The sequence below is a fragment of the Trachymyrmex septentrionalis genome, unplaced genomic scaffold (genome assembly GCF_001594115.1).
Source record: "Trachymyrmex septentrionalis isolate Tsep2-gDNA-1 unplaced genomic scaffold, Tsep1.0 scaffold32, whole genome shotgun sequence".
NCBI lineage: Eukaryota > Metazoa > Arthropoda > Insecta > Hymenoptera > Formicidae > Trachymyrmex > Trachymyrmex septentrionalis.
This window is the reverse complement of record NW_017305485.1, coordinates 4,249,814-4,267,147: the sequence shown is the minus strand read 5'-3', so window position 1 is coordinate 4,267,147 and position 17,334 is coordinate 4,249,814. Positions and strand designations below refer to the sequence as shown.

The following is a 17,334-nucleotide window of genomic DNA, read 5'->3' as shown; positions in this document are numbered from 1 at the left end:
TATATATATATATATATATATGTACTTTTCAAAATACGAAAAGTTTAGCTAATAGATAAACAGATATTATAATTATTCATCGCGTGTTGCGCGCGGACACGCGAAACAGCGAAATTCCGAAGAAAGAAAATACGCTTGAAATGATTAACATTTTAAATAGAGTGCCCCAGATTCATCACGCAATCTTTCAGCCATAAGCTCATCAATAAATGGATAGCTAATCGAATTTGCTTCTTATTCAATATTCCTCTTTTTCTTTTATTTCCAATTAGCTTTTTTTCTTTTGACTAAAAGAAAAAGTTCTCTTGTTATGTGACATATATGGAATTTGCAACACTTGGATACAAATTTGAAAATATCGCGAAAAACTTTCATAATTTGTTTGTTTTTTAAAATATATTGAAGAAAAGATATTGCAAATTTTCTACATAAAATTATTAAATATTACGCAAATAATTACATGTTTTTTTAAAAAGGACTCATTTAGAGAAGCCAACAATACTTGATAGATAATTGTAAGATATTTTTTTATACTTTATATTATGTGAAAGATGGGAACGATAAAATATAACATATTTTAATACTTATAATTTTTAACTATTAATAAATACTTATAAATATGATAGAATACAATCTTATATAACGTATATCTCATTTCCATTCATATCATCTCATATTAGATTATCACATCAGATTCAATTATAACAAGTAATAGGTTCTCCTTGTAAAGTGGTACATCTAGGTGCTGTCACAAGATCAGGTCTCATTCTGCGAAATAATAGAACATGTGGTTCTGAAAAAAAAATTTAGATTGTATTAATAAATGATGTTGATTATAATTCATGATGTACATACATTTCCCTAAATAATTTTCATTTATCAAGTCATACCTGGTCCATGCATCATATAATGAACCCATCCAGGACTCTGTTGAACTCCTAAATTTCTCCATTCGGTTTCTGTCATGAGATGAGTCTTTGGAACATGCCTGGCTATATCAACTGGCAGTATTACATGCCTATAAGAAAATCTTCTTTTTAATTGAAAATCTCTGAAAAGAGAATCTCTTCTATTTAAATTTCTGTATTCATATTCAATTTTATAAAAAATCGGTATAATTTCAAAGTTAGATCAAAAATGATTATCATAAGATACATTTTTTACACAAATAATATAATATAACTTAAATTATAAAAAGAAAAACATAACTGTAATAAAAGTTGACAATATTTAAATAATAGTAAAATTAATTTTTACAATTCACATTACTCAGACAACATGCATGTTTAAAAACGAAACATAAGACGTCTTAAATGTACATAAAAGATATTTTTAAGACGTCTTATGTTTCAATTTTGAATTTTTTGTTGTTTGAGTATTTTTAAAGATATGATTCGTAGTCCAAATCCTTACCTGTATTCATATCTATCATCATTGTACTTTTCAGAATACTGAATCTGGTCTACTGGCATTCTAATTAAAATAAAAATAAGTAGGTAAACAACAAAAGTTAAACAATCTAAAAAAAATAAAAGTGGTATCAACTAATCTTAAAGTTTTAAGAAAAAGTCTTTATATATAAAATTGTGATAAATCTTGTTTGATATAACTAATTGTGAAAGAAATTCTATTATTCTCTAGTAATTTAATTTATATAATTGAGCTACTTAAAATAAATAAATAAAAATAAAATGTTTATTGATAAATGCAAATATAAAGATTTTTGTAATAGTAAAATTTTTATAACAATATTATAAATTTTAATAAAAGATTTTTATTTAATTAAAGCAGTAAGAAATCTAATGAAAGTAAAATTGTGAGATAAAATCAGCAAAGGAGTAATTTTGTATCCGTATAATATTGTATAATTGCCTTAATGCAAAAAATGGATCAACTCATGCAAAATTGATTTGTTTTAATAGATCATAAATTTATTTGTTAGTAAAACAGAAGAATTCTCTTGAAAAATTTTGATACTATTACGTGAAAAATTTTAATATATTATTAACACACATAATATAAAAATCATGTTTTCAATCAACATTACAATTACATTCGCGCGTTTATTCAGTCGGTACAATAGATTTCCTAACCTTCAAAAATATTGTTTTTGAAAGAACTTGCTCAATAATATCGTAAATAATAGCAAAATTCATAAATTAGCGAGGAAAAATAATTTTAATCTATTTTTATTAATTATTTACATATTAGTATTCGAGTTATCTATTAATTTAATATTTAATCACACAACATACCTGTTGCACTCGAAGATGGGACGACATGTATTTTGATATATTTTAGAACGCACATATAGTTGAACCATGGTATACAAATATTTAGATACGATTTATTGCAACTTTTGCGAATGATGAAAGCGCATCGACTTTAAAGTTTCTGAAGAGTTTATTGAACATTTTTTTATTAATTCGTTTTATATTTTAAATTAAGTATAAAAAAATTTTATTATTATTTACATATATTTTATTATTATTTATTTATACTTTATTATTATTAAATACTTTCGCGTTGCTTGGACTTTTGCACTCAACATCTTTGCTTTCTTTTTTTTTCAATTTTTAAATAAATTGCGAATTTCAAGCAACGCGAACAGACCTATTATTTAAGACAAAATCCGTTCTTGAAATAGAACAAACTATGAATATTGATCTCTGATTGGTTTATAATATCTTAAATGCTGGAATTATCGACGGAACATGTATTTCACATTTTTTCATTCATTTCGTTTTTCTTATTGAATAAAATGTCCTGCTCTAAAATAAAAGAATAAATAAAAATAATTATAGGAAACTACAAATCTGAATAAAAAATAAAAAAAATTGTAAATTACAGTTTCTGTTACCACGTAGGTTATTATTTTTTCACCCATATACATATTACATATATAATGAATTCAAATATATATCCAAACAAAAAGTACTTTCTCACATTTGAATAATGTATAAGAATATAATGAGACCTTCAAATTATGATTTTAAAACTATCAACGAGAAATGAATAAAAAAGTACGATTATACTCTACATTTTAAACTCATATCTCGAAATATCTATAAATTTCGTCCACATCAGTTTTTACCAGTTTTCTTTGCTAAATGCATCAATGAAATTATGAAAACTTTGAAAATGTGTCATAGCTTTCTTTACTAAGAAAAACTGATGCAATTGAGTGCAATTATCAATTTATATATTTTTAATATTAATAAATTAATTAATTTTTTTGAGATTATGAAGTTATTGTGACAACAAAGATATGTAATTAAAAGTAATTAAATTATTTATCAATACTAAAAATATGTGAATTGATTTGTGTTTAATTGTACTTTAAGTGCATTCAGAGTGCACTAGTGTTGCACTAAATTTCTACGAGTGACACCAAAAGCTGAGTAGCATCAAATCATATCTCGTGTTTCGTATCATGTATAATATTAATTCATGATTAACCAAGCGAAACAACTCTAACCTATTCTATATTAAAGTTAAACGCGTTGATGCTGGTTGATGTAGTTCATTTAATATGACACAATAGTGCTGTAACAGTAATTATAAGTTTTCATAATACTGTCAAACAAATTACGAACGAGCAATGGGTGTCCCAGCATTTTTTCGTTGGCTAAGCCGCAAATATCCCTCCGTAATTGTGGAGTGCATCGAACAGAAGGTAGGTTAGATTGCTGATAAGTTTTTCTCCGTTTTACATGTTTATCATTTGTATTTATATTTTATCCACGTTTACATCTCGCTTCTTGAGATATAATCCTTGACGACGAATCGCTGCACTTATGGATTGCGCAAATTTTTTAATTATGCGCATTATATTTTAGTTAAGCTTACAATAAATTTCTGAAGCTTTCTAGAATAGTTATTATAATATTTTATTTGCTTCTATTTGTCAAATTTAATTATTTAGGAAATTAAAGTTAATATTTAGTAATTTTGTGTATATTTAAATTTATTTTCGCATTTTAAATATTAAAAATCTCAAATTGATGTAATATTAGAGTGTATTCTGTTTCATGCATGATGTGGACAATGCATCATTTATCCTTGTTTAACATTCCTTTGTGAACAATAAGGATAAATAATGCATTATGTCATGTGCGAAACGGAATTCATTCATAGATTTTCTCTTGTTGAAGATTTCCTTGTTGCTGAAGATTGTGTTAACAACAATTTTCATAGTTATAAAGATTTTGAACTGTTTTGTTAAAAAAGATTTTTAAAAATTAAAAGATAATTTGTACTTTGTTTTTAGAATTACATTATTTAATTTTTTGTCACTTCTAACAATTTAAAATAAATAAAAGCTCAATAGATTCTTTGATCCATATTCAAATGTTTTCAATGTGGTCAATATACAAGTCTATATTCAGAACGCTCTTACAACAATGTTAATGCGCTAACATACTATTAAGCAAATTATAGAATTTCAGAGATAAAAGCGCATTCTGAATATGGGCCACAATATTTAAGTGTAATTAAAATATAGTGTTTAGTTAAAATACTACATGTTCTCGCAAATGTTTTACTCAACACAAAATACATACATATAAGATGATAATATCATCTTAAGTAAAACATTTTTTTAATTAATAAATGTATAAATATTTCATGTTTAAGATGATTTCATGTTTAAGAACTTTATTACCAAAATTTGATAAATTATTTCAATAATATTCTAAAGTCAATGATATATAAGAGAGTAAAATTTTAATACTTTATATTTATAGTCAGTATCTGCAGACGGGGTATGCATTCCTGTAAATTCAGCAGAGCCAAATCCAAATGGGGTAGAATTTGATAATTTGTATCTTGATATGAATGGTATAATACATCCTTGTACACATCCTGAAGATAAGTAAGTATAAACAAGATGTCATAAATGGTTTATTGTCTATGATGAATTGTTTATGTGATCTTGTACTTGTGTAAATATAAGGCCAGCTCCCAAGGATGAAGATGAGATGATGGAGGCTATTTTCGAGTGTATTGACAGATTGTTTCGCATTGTTAGACCAAGGAAATTACTTTACATGGCAATTGATGGAGTTGTAAGTATTTTTGCACATAAAATATAAAGAAAGGAAAACTAATGAGATTATAATGTCTAATGTACTGTTGTGTGTGTGTGTGTGTGTGTGTATTATGCAGGCACCTAGAGCAAAAATGAATCAACAAAGATCTCGACGATTTCGTGCAGCAAAAGAATCAACTGAAAAGATTAATGAAATAGAGAGGATACGCTCTGAATTAACCCTCAAAGGAGCATCCTTGCCTCCCGAAAAACCGAAGGAAGAGCATTTCGATAGTAATTGTATTACTCCGGTTTGTAATCACAACATTGTAATAGAATTTATAATAACAAAAAGAATATAAAATATGTATAAAAATACTTATCAGTTTTATAACAAAATTATTAATTTTGTTTATATTGTTGTTATAATTAATATTCATTTAACAAAATACAATATATTTAGATCTGAAATATATTTATATTTTTTGACAAATAAAATGGAATTGTTTGCAATTAATTGTTATTAATTTAAAAAATATATCAGTCACCATAAAGTTATGTGCTGTATAAATCGGAAGCTTCGTATTTCAGGGCACACCATTTATGGCAAGATTATCATCATGTTTACATTACTACATTCATGATCGCTTGAATAATGATCCAGGCTGGAGAAATATTAAAGTAATATTAAGCGATGCTAATGTCCCCGGCGAAGGAGAACATAAAATAATGGATTTTATTCGGCGACAAAGAGGTAAATGTTTGTGTACAGTATTATTTTATATGTATAGGTTATAGAGTTTTACTAGAAATAACAAATTTTTGTTGTTTTTAATATGTTATAGCGCAACCCGATCACGATCCTAATACGCAACATGTTTTATGCGGAGCCGATGCCGATTTAATTATGTTAGGTCTTGCTACACACGAACCCAATTTTACTATTATTCGTGAAGAATTTAAACCGAATAAGCCAAAACCGTGCGATATATGTGGTCAGTTAGGGCATGATATGCGTGAGTGTACAGGCGCGGAACCAAACCAAAAGCCAGAGGAGAACACATATGGATCTGAATGCCAGTTCATATTTGTGCGATTGAATGTCCTCAGAGAATATTTAGAAAGAGAATTGCATATGCCAAATCTACCATTCAAATATGATTTTGAACGAGCTGTTGATGATTGGGTGTTTATGTGTTTCTTCGTAGGAAACGATTTTTTGCCTCATCTTCCTTCTCTGGAAATTAGAGAAGGCGCAATTGACAGACTTGTTGCTTTATATAAAAGAGCAGTATACAAAACCGGAGTATGTAATATTTTTTACAAAGCAAGATGATAAAAAATTAATAATTAGAAAATTATACTCTTATTAATTCTAATTTAAAAAATATATCTTTTTGTAATACATTTTATATTACAATATAATTATACAAATAGTATAATTATTAAATATTGTTTAAAGAATTGAGGTATATTTTGTACATATTTCATTTTTATATTGTATACATATTAATTATTTATACTAAATTTCTTTGTTAATTATTTCTGACTTATTAAAAAAGATTTAGATATCTTGTATCTCTCTCTATTGGTGTATATATATTTATGTATATACATTTATAATTATCAATTTGATTTTAAATTATGTATTTTTAAATTATATAAATTTATGAAAATGTCTATTGAATATTAATATTGCCAAAGCAAATATTTGTTTATAGAAAGTAATTTTTAAAATTATTTTTAGGGTTTTTTGACAGATAGCGGTGACGTTAATTTAGATCGTGTACAATTGATAATGTCAGAGCTTGGAGACGCAGAAGATGAAATTTTTAAGAAGAGACAACAAAATGAATTGGCTTTTAAACAGCGTGAAAAAGACAAAAAGAAGAGAAACGAGATCATTAGTAGTTTTAAACCAACGTGGATTCCTGCAGGCCAATTTGCACCCACTGTAAGATTTTCATTTTATTACGCATTCTATATTTACAAAAAACTATAATTATATTAATTTTATTGAAATTGATTTAATTGAAATGTTTCTAAAGAAAGTTTTGAAAATTAATAGCTCACCGAATGTTGTTAAGAAAAGATTTAATAAACATTTGTAATTCTGTGAGTAAAGTGTGACATATAATTTTTAAAATATATTTTTAAAATATATTTTACAGCCCCTTGGACAAACGGTAAAACCTATAGAGAATGCACGTTATGAAGCTTATAAAATGCGTGTACAGGGTAGGAATTATAATACGAACGCCGCCGATAACACGAACGCTAATAACGCCTTGGAAAGACCTGAGGTATTCTATTTCATTTTTTTAGCAATAAATATTTCATATTCTTAAATACTTGCAGTTGTTTTTTAACATATATACGCGTAATATTTGTAACTTATAGTTTTTAATTTTATTACTAGAATTCGGGTAATAGAGGGCAGAAACGTAAAATTAATGAGGTCTCACCGAATAATGACTCGGATGATGACCAGGCTCACGATGAGGTGCGACTTTGGGAGGATGGTTTTAAAGATCGATACTATGAATCTAAATTCGACGTATCTCCCGATAATCTCGCATTTAGGTAATACAGAGTAAAGATAGAATAATTTTTATAAACGTTTTTAAATTTTGTAAATATTTTTCATTTCTGTTTTCTATTTTTTATAAATAGAATTTATTTTGTAAAAGTTTATCTTATATTAATGTTGGTTATACTTGTTTGCTTGTAGAAATAACGTTGCTTTACAATATGTACGAGGTTTATGTTGGGTTTTACGATATTATTATCAAGGTTGTGCGTCGTGGCGATGGTATTTCCCATATCATTATGCACCATTTGCAAGCGACTTTATTAATATTGGCGGTCTTTCCACAGAATTTGAGAAGGGTACTGTACCAGTAAGTATTACATATTCTTTGTAAAATACAAACATTTCTTACAAATATGTAATTAATGTTTTTTTTTTACAGTTTCGTCCATTAGAACAATTAATGGGTGTATTTCCTGCTGCTAGTAGAAAACATGTACCTAAACCATGGGCGCAATTAATGACAGATCCAGTATGTATTTTTTATCATGATTTGAAAGATGAAAACAAAATGATATTAATCATTTTAAACAATCAAATTAAAGTGATTTGATAAAGTATTATTGCTGGAGGCTTTGATTTACTTATCAGAAAGAAATAATTTAGATAAAAGAGCTTTATCTTCTTGGATAAATTTGATGTTTTATAATGAGTGCACACATAAAACACAATATATACATTATCTCAATAAAGTCTAATTAAAATTACTGATTTTTTAGTATTTTTTAGTACTTTTTTCAAATAATATTAAAAGCAAATATAATTATTTTATAAATAAAAAGAAAAAAGAGAGAAGTAACATAATATGAATACATCGATTAAATATGAATAAAGTAAAATACTAAAGAATAATTATTATATACATAATTAAATGGGAATTCAGTAAATTGCTTTTTATAATAAATTACTTCGATATTATTTTTATCTATAACTTATTTATTCACAGAAATCTCAGATCATTGATTTTTATCCAGAAGATTTTAAAATTGATTTGAACGGAAAGAAATTTGCTTGGCAAGGCGTAGCTTTGCTTCCGTTTGTTGATGAAAAAAGATTATTCAAGGCTTTGGCGCCATACTACGATAGTTTAACAGAACCAGAAAGTAAGTGATACAAACGTGTTTTGAAAGACCTATTTACATGCAAATTTGTCCATATTTGGATGATTGTCGATCGACAAATAATTGGCGCATAGTTTCTGAAAATTATATAAATTCACAAAGTATGTTAGATATGAAGATCTATCTTGACTAAGTGTGGCGTTTTCCACTTATTTTTAATAATGTCTCGTCGGTGATAAACTAAATCCAATTCAAATTTAGCGCTCCCTTGAAGCAGGCTGCAAATTCGAATTTTGAAAGTTAAGTTCACGGCATTAAGGCCAGTATATTTATAGTTGGTTCTTAATTTAAGAAACGTCGTGAATAAATACAATCTTAAAATATCATGAGCCATATTAGCAGCTTAAGACTTAAGCTTCAAATAAGAACAGACTATGAATATATTGGCATAAAAGAGCGTAAGTTTGAGTCGCATCACTAACCTCTTTGCAATATGCGATTTCTCGATAACTTCAGCCAACTTCAGCTCATCGAGGATATCGAAGAATGCGTTAATGGATTTCCGCCTAATTTCCTTAATTTTCTCAGGAAAAGAGTTGCATTTACATTCGAATATTTTAAAGTTAACGTGCGGAATGATACAATTGTAAAATATACATACATATATAAATGCACATATCAAATATTATATTTACTTCATGTTTTTTCATTTTTAGAAAAGAGAAATGTTCGTGGTGACGACAGGCTGTATGTCGGAATAGAGAATAGTGGTTACAACTTTATAAAAGGTCTGTACAAGAATCGCATAGCATTCGATAAGGAGGTCGAAATAAGCATAGATGGGATGCGAGGTACTGTATTTCTATCGGAAGACTGTGTGAGTGATGGTGGTACATTGCCTTCACCTGTGAGAGGTTTACCGGTTAGGAACAACAAAGTATACTGGTTTGTATACATTCGTTATGTAACCTCCTTAAAACAAACTATAATCTGCACATTGGGATTCTGTAACTCTTAACAAGTCAATATCATTATATTATCATTATGCAGTTTTTTTAATGATATAATACCTGCGCAATAATAACTTAATGATACCAACATCCTTGATTGTCGTCAAGAGTTGCAGAATCCCAATGTTGATTATCTAATATTATTCGTTGACAATGAAAAATAGAAGAAAGTCTAGAGTGTATCTTTCTCTCGACTTGCAGTATCAAGTTTAGCGATCCCAAGTACAGTAACAGCTACATTTTCCTCGCTCGCAAACTAAAGGGAGCTACAGAACCGCCGCGCGTCCTAAAGCCGCAAGACTTCGACGCTTTGAATCACAAAAATGGGACTCAGTGGGTACCACAAGTCGGTTTCATTCGATCTACACAGTCAGCTTCGTTAGGACAGGCAGGACGTAGAATGCTTGAGTAAGTATTAATTGTTATGATCAGCCGTTTACCGTGTAACTTTATCGATAAATATGTCTCTTGCTATTATTCAGAATCTGCCTCCCTTTTTGTTTTCTTTTTTGTTTCGAGTAACACCGAAAATGTACAAAAAATATTTACAATAAAAATATTTGCTGTTGATATAGTAGAATAATTCGCAATTGCACAAATTATAAATGAAAGTATCTAATAATGACAATTTAAGAACATTTTAAATTAGATATTTAATTTAAATCTCAGATAAATTTACGATTTTTTTTCAAGTATTTTATTATTTTCGTATGGAATATTTTTTAATATATATATACAATTTTATATATTAAAAAAGTAATTTCTTTTTTGGAATAGAATATTCTATTCTATTATTATTATTATTATGTTAATGCAGACATTAAATAAGACAAAATGTTTTTTACAGTCATCATGTGAATCGTAATAACAGATCGGCTGCGTATGCGAATGTTCCTCCACCGACGAATTTGTATATGGATCTTCATGGTAAGTCATATCATTATTATACGCATGCCTCTCGCATTAGAAGCTAGTTAATATGTTTACCAGAGATGTAGAATTATGATGTTAAAGATGAAAAAAAGCAGTGAAAGTAAGAAATGCTCGGAGCGATTTTCTTATCAAGGTAATTACACTGATATCAGTCTCTGACTTTATTAAAATTAAAGCACAAAATTATGTGCGAGAAAAATTTATATTGTAAAATCAAGATTAGAAATTGAATAGTTTATATAAATAAATCAACTAAATATATGAGAAGCAAATTGGCGCTTCTCACATATTTAATTAAAATTTATATTAATATTATTAAAATTCTGAAATATGAATGAAATTGTAAAAATTAATGAAGTATTCCACTGTGTTATTCCATTATATTATATTAGAGGTGATTATGAAAGGATCATTTTTCATCGTCACGTTAGTGCCTTTTTTCCGAAGCGGTTCTGCGCCAATTATTTTTTTCGTGCTTATTGCGCATAAATTTCTAAGACTTTTGACATAGCTAGATGATGCATGAGACGTGTTTACGCTGAGATCGAAACACCAAGCGAGGAAGGGATTGAATTGAAGGGTCGGGAAGGGCTTGCGTTGCGACCCTAACGAAAGAGCGTTTCGCAATCAGTCAGTCAGTGAGTCAATCGTTTTCTAACTGGGACCAGTTTCTCCTACTACTTGTTTTACCCCTTGTTCTTCTGACAATACCGAGATTAGAAGAGCCGAATTAAAGCGCCCGCACGCGACTTCTTCAGGTTCGACGGCATTGAGAGGAAATTTTTTTTCTTATCGTATCGACTCTCAGGGCGCATTTCTTGTTTTGCCTTTTATTTAATTACGGTTTAAAAAAATTATCGCTAATAAGATTATTTATATCGAACTATGGATGGTCGTTAATCTTATTCTTTTATCACAATTGGAGAAATGGAGAACAAACTTTTCAGTTTGTTCTCTTTTGACTAACATAGACAAATTTTTCTTAGATGATTTAGATCTAAATTATATTCTACTTAATCTCTGCACGAAATTAGAAAAAAGGGGGAAATTTATGATAAATTCGTCTAACGTAAAAAAATTTTATTTTGTTTGTAGAAGATGTCTTCTTAGAATAAATGATACTCAAAGGAATGATCTGAATTTAAATTATCTTTCTATCTCTTCATAAAATTGGAGAGAAAGGAGACAGGTTGCCCCACGTCGCGTCACCCGTGTCACGAAGATGGGCGGTGGTGAACCGTTGGTAGGTGGACAAACGATGAATCGGCGGCGAGTCGGAGAGTGGTCGACGTCGGCTGGCACGGAGGGCTCGAAAGCACGAGCCGATGGGGGTGGGACGGGCTTAGGGAGTCGGAGGGATGCGAACCCTCGGCTCCTGGATTAGCTCCGAGGGTAGTTTGTCACGTAGAGCGTGACTCCGGCCGTTTTGTTGTTTGGCACGTCGAGGCAACGACGGTTCCCCGGTTTCGCCCAATTATAAAACAAACGCGGCGCACTCCGTAATTATCCAATTAGCGGACGTGCCTACCGTCGTACCGCCTCCTCCTGTTCATCGTGTTCTCTTCTCCCGTCTTTGTTGCGTTCCCCGGTATGTTCATTCGCTGACTACAAAAGCTGTTGTGATATCAGGATACGCACAGAAGTCATGAAAAATGTTTCTTATAACGATTTCGATTAACACTTTATTGCTAAGCATTTTATCTACATTAAGAGAAGAGTTTTTGGTATTTTTTATTATAATTATATGGTATATATAATATTATGATTAGGAGCACTCTATAATGGAGCTCCTTATTATATATTTTTTTATGCAATTATAAGCACGAGTAACAAAAACTTTTATCTGAGTTATCTCTAAAATATTGACGGAACCATGAAAATATTTTGAATAACGTAGAGGAAGCTATTTTGCAGAGTAATAACATGCATTCTGATAATGTGCAACTCTAAACAATTTGTCCATATAGATTTAAATAAAAAATATCGGCTTTTATTTAAATTTGAGACAAAAATGAGAGAGAGAGAGAGAGAGAGAGAGAGAGAGAGAGAGAGAGAGAAATATGCATAGGAGTATCTGCGTTGTTTCAAATCTCCAAAAATTTTTGTAATTTTTGTAAAAGGAGATAAATATATATTTGAACTTTGAAGAGAAAAAGCAAAGATGCTGACTGCAAAAAGTGCAAGTAACGCGAACAAATCTAATAGCATTTACTTTAATTTGACGTTTGAACAAGAGTGTTTGTTTCATTGCATTCATTACAATTTGCTTTATTTTATTAAATTTATCATCCAATTGCTTTTTTGTAATAATTTTTATATTACGCATTTCTCTCTCTCTCTCTCTCTCTCGCTCTCTCTCTTATACGTTATTTTGTATACGTTGTATCTTATTCCTGCATTATATGCCAGCTCTATCGCCGACTGTCTTTATGCGTGAACATAAAAACAAAACGTTATATGGGGTACGATGAGCGTGTGTGATTGATTTACCGAGGGGAGTAAATGCCACGCGCAGACAGAAGCGAACCCTCGAAAGTAAGTGTCGAGGATACGAAATGGTTTTTCCTGCGAAAAACGCAAGAAGTTCGTTTCTTTTCTCTTCCTCGCAGATGCATTATTATTCTTTAACAGTTTATTTACTCTACTTACTTAAAATTCTATACTTCTTTAATGGACTCGGTATTATCTAAAGATTTAAGAGAAATTAATTCAGAATTAGAGCATGCAGGATATTTCGAATATTGATAGTCTACGCAGAAGGAACGGTTTTGCTGAAATGTGTAAGAATGTAGCTATTATAGATACACATGAAAATAATCACGTTAAATATCACCAAAATAATTATGCAGGACTTATCAAGTGATAATGCTGTAAAAAGTTTTCTAGCAACCAGCTTGAGCATCCAATGTAATTATTTTAACGATTGGCTAACTAGCTAAATTTTTAGAAAAACTATTCTTTTCGTCTATTCCAGAAATACAACAAACACTTGATAAAAGCACATCTCCTTGTAAGATGCCATTGTTATTTAAATTTGTACATTATGAAATATCAGTATAATATGCAGTATAATCGAGCAAAGGGAACTATCAATAATCAGGAACAAATCAAAGGAGAAATAATTAATAAAACTGCGATTGATATTTTTCCTTTATATTTATAATATTTCACATTGCGGCCCTGTATTCGCATCCTTTTTTAATCTCGATAAGATTTATTCCCGAATAGAGATTAACAGATTACTATTAATCGCACCAATGCGTCCTTACGCGTATATATACGTAGATTCTCTATTGTATGCTTGACGTAAACGCGCCCGCGTTGTACATTATTAACCCGGTATGCGCAATCTGACGATGTTGAAGTAGCGAAACGATGTAGGCGAGCGAATAAACAAGTAAACGGTATCTTCGCTGGGAGGGACAGGAGCTCGGCCGACGGGGGATGGCTGTACTTTGTCCGCTCGTCCATCTCCGTGTCCGGATGACAGGTGCAGGGAGCCCTCGTTAGACAAATTAAGCAACCTTTCTGGCCTCGCGGTGCTGTCGGTGTTATATCTTCGTCTACTTTCATCTCCCGTTCATCTCCATTTTCTCTCTCCGCACGTACGCACGCACGCACATTTGTACGCACACACGTGCGCGACTGTTCGCCGGGACTGGTTTCGAGTGGACTGCAAACACTCGTGTAGCCTCTCTCTCGGCCAGCAGCAGCCAGCAGCAGCAACAGCAGCAGCAGCAGCAGCAGCAGCAGAGGCTCGAATTGTGTAGAGACTGGGCATAAGATGAGTCTCTGTACGGCTACCGTGACAGAAATGCCGGTGATACAGTCCATCTCGAACCAGTAAAGTCCTAGAAAATTATATCTCCCATCGATCGGAGATTTCTCTAATTTCGTGTATATGTATTTCAATATGCAAGAGATCGCACGCTCTTCAGCGTTCATTTTAATCAATCAACTATGATCTTCCAAGCGAAATTATTATATATTTACGGAATTGCGGATTTTTCGTTGATATTAAATTTCTTTTAAAGTGCCACTTTCTTTCTCTCTGCATCTTTGTTTTGAAAAACAAAGAATATTAAAAATTTGCTTCCACCAATGGAAGATTAACTTCAATCATAGATTGAAGTTAATCCTCAGCATAATTTTAAGATCAACTACAGATTTTCCTAAGCGAAATTATAAATGTATTTATGTGATTGCAGATTTTTTTGTTGATTTTAAATTTCTCATAAAGTAGCATTTCCTTTCTTTCTGCACCTTTGTTTCGAAAAACGAAGAATTATTAGGCCTTAACTTTAATTTCGGTTTAATTTAACTTCAATTCACTCTTTATCTTTTTCTAATTCTTGGAGAATTAGAGATTAAAGTTAATCTTACAAAGCGAGATACAGGAAGCAAAGAACATTGTAAATTAGGCTTAAGAGTTCGTAAATACGCGTGTTTTACGAGACGAGTCTTTTTGTACCGTTAAAGCTGATGCGAAAATTAATTACAGCGACGTATAGCTTCCAGTGTTAACTCATCGGAAAACGGATATAGGTACGCAAAACGCGTAAGTGCTGTACACGCGTGAAGAATTCTTAAAGAAGAGGTAGGAGAGACGCGACTGTGAAGGGAGACAGGACGGAAGGTTGCGCGTCTTCTCTTCTGCCGTTTCTTTAACCATTCATTCAAACCCGCGGCCTATTCACGGTACGTTTATCTACCTGCGCATCATGGGATCCCCATTAAAGACGGGTTCCATTCACCTACGCGTGCAATGACGAACTTATCCCTCGGATCTTGGCAGGCAGTCAATGTCCACGGTTCTCTTTTGACCCTCGCTTCAAGACGATGAGAGGAACATTTGATAATCCTTGACGCCAAAAGACAGGCGGAAATTTAATCGCCATTGACTTGGTTTTTCAGAGGGAAAAAGAGAGGGACAGAGAGAATTACGAGAATTACGCTTCACGATAGCCGTTGGATTTTGCACTTCGATTACTAATAACGCGCGCTTTCACGGCCAATAAAAACTTGGCTTACATTAACGAGATCTGCCAATCTCATTACCAGGCATTCGCCTTACAGTTATTCTCTTCAATTCAGATACATAATTACGTCATATATAATAATTCAAGAAGCTCTTTTATGCTTCTCTTTGATATTTCCACCGCGAGAATATTTCTAATATTGATTATATTTTTATTTTTCTATTCGCATTTCTTTTTGCCTTTCTGTCTACTGTAAATTAAATTCATTAAAATTCGAAGCTAAACATTTTTCTGTGCGAATTTACGCGCTTGTACTTTTACTGAGGATTTTCAAAAATTTTCAACGCTGAATTATAAAAGTTATTACTAATAATTAGGATGTTTAGAAAAGGAAGATATCTCATATTTTATTTTGATACTTCTAATATAAAAAACGCGAAATATCTCCTAAGGTATTCACTTTCCTATTTTATCTTCCTACTTTTACAATGTCGAGAGTGAAGAAGCATAATCGAAAGAAAGAAAACTTGATAAATGTTACTATTTTACACAAGTTTCATTCTATTTCTTTTTTGTTTAATATAGTTGTATAATTTTTAACGTAAATCTATTGTTTTAATATAAACGTCTCTACAGCATTTAAGATATTCTGTGTATTTGTATCGAAGACCGAAGTGGCTTAAATCATATCGAGAAGGGGCGTATCTCGACAATCGCGCATCGGTTATTGCCGACGATATTTGACGCGATATAAATTAGTCGATGGGTGATAATATCGGAGCGGCGTGCTTCTGCGGGACATAAGGCATGAGGCTTGTTTTCCATGGTATGGGGTTGACGGGCGTCACCGGCAGCGCCGCGGCTAATTTCTTCGGCATTGAGCCGCATTGTGCTCTAAATCGGCCTTCCCGCTCTCCTCCTCTCGCAAAATCCACCCGCTCGTCGGGAACGCGAACCCTCGGTTCGAAATTTGTCAGAGCCCATTAAGAGTCCGGGGTCAGCTATTTTGTTTGCGTGATAGCCATGCCTGTGAATGGCTTTACTAAAAACTAACTTGCATCTCGCGCGCTCGCACCGTTGATCTTCTTAACTACACGGAAAGAACAGTTTGCTGAAGTTTCTAAAAATTTAGCTCTAGACATAGAGATCACAAAAGATTATTCGGCTATCAAAATAATTATTATGTAGAATGCTCAAATATGGTGAGTAATGTTGCAAAAAGTTTTGAATGGCTGTACTAAAAACAAACTTGCATTTTGCATGCTTGCATTGTTGATCTTCTTAAAGAACAGTTTGTGCTTAAGTTTTTCAAATTTTAACTATTCAGATCTATAAATAATTTCATTGGACCAGCAAAATAATTACAGAACAAAAAGTTTTAACATTCTGGTAATTAACTTGAGCGTTCTAATAATTATTTTGATGGTCCAACGAAGTTATTTTCAGACATGTATCTAGTTAAATTTTTAGGTACTTCAGCAAAATTATTCTTTGTATTTTTCGCGCGTGAATTGTTTCTGTCCGAAAAGATGTATGAACATTTTTGAAAAAGGAAATCAATTACAAATGCAGCCTAAGATATAAAGTACACAATTTTTCGATATTTAAATTTTTATTATAAACTATTTCAATTGAAAATAATGTGATCTATTAAAAAATTATAAAAATAATCAGAGATTGAAGTAACAATAAAAGTAACGGCTGAATTCTTTACAAATAAAAAAAACAAATG

At 31.0% G+C, this 17,334-nt stretch overlaps 2 protein-coding genes across 2 annotated transcripts in view; one reads left to right on the top strand and one right to left on the bottom strand.

Moving 5' to 3' along the window:
- Window positions 1–676: 676 nt before the first annotated feature.
- LOC108749932 (cyclin-dependent kinases regulatory subunit-like) lies at window positions 677–2,283 on the bottom strand. Its single transcript, XM_018488970.1, has 4 exons — window positions 2,256–2,283; window positions 1,414–1,473; window positions 891–1,018; window positions 677–793 (listed from the first exon to the last, which is right to left on the bottom strand). The coding sequence occupies exons 2-4, from the start codon at window positions 1,470–1,472 to the stop codon at window positions 696–698; spliced, it is 285 nt and encodes a 94-aa protein (XP_018344472.1). The 5' UTR covers window position 1,473; window positions 2,256–2,283; the 3' UTR covers window positions 677–695.
- Window positions 2,284–3,477: 1,194 nt separating this feature from the next.
- Window positions 3,478–17,334, top strand: part of LOC108750114 (5'-3' exoribonuclease 2 homolog) — a 35,608-nt gene continuing 21,751 nt past the window's right edge. Inside the window, exons 1-15 of the mRNA XM_018489372.1 lie at window positions 3,478–3,676; window positions 4,746–4,873; window positions 4,955–5,066; window positions 5,167–5,340; window positions 5,621–5,783; window positions 5,875–6,335; window positions 6,777–6,983; window positions 7,201–7,332; window positions 7,449–7,612; window positions 7,761–7,929; window positions 8,002–8,091; window positions 8,566–8,722; window positions 9,397–9,625; window positions 9,892–10,098; window positions 10,538–10,617. Coding sequence (XP_018344874.1) covers window positions 3,602–3,676; window positions 4,746–4,873; window positions 4,955–5,066; window positions 5,167–5,340; window positions 5,621–5,783; window positions 5,875–6,335; window positions 6,777–6,983; window positions 7,201–7,332; window positions 7,449–7,612; window positions 7,761–7,929; window positions 8,002–8,091; window positions 8,566–8,722; window positions 9,397–9,625; window positions 9,892–10,098; window positions 10,538–10,617 — 2,548 coding nt within the window. The 5' untranslated portion in view covers window positions 3,478–3,601. The remainder of the gene's footprint in view (window positions 3,677–4,745; window positions 4,874–4,954; window positions 5,067–5,166; window positions 5,341–5,620; window positions 5,784–5,874; window positions 6,336–6,776; window positions 6,984–7,200; window positions 7,333–7,448; window positions 7,613–7,760; window positions 7,930–8,001; window positions 8,092–8,565; window positions 8,723–9,396; window positions 9,626–9,891; window positions 10,099–10,537; window positions 10,618–17,334) is intronic.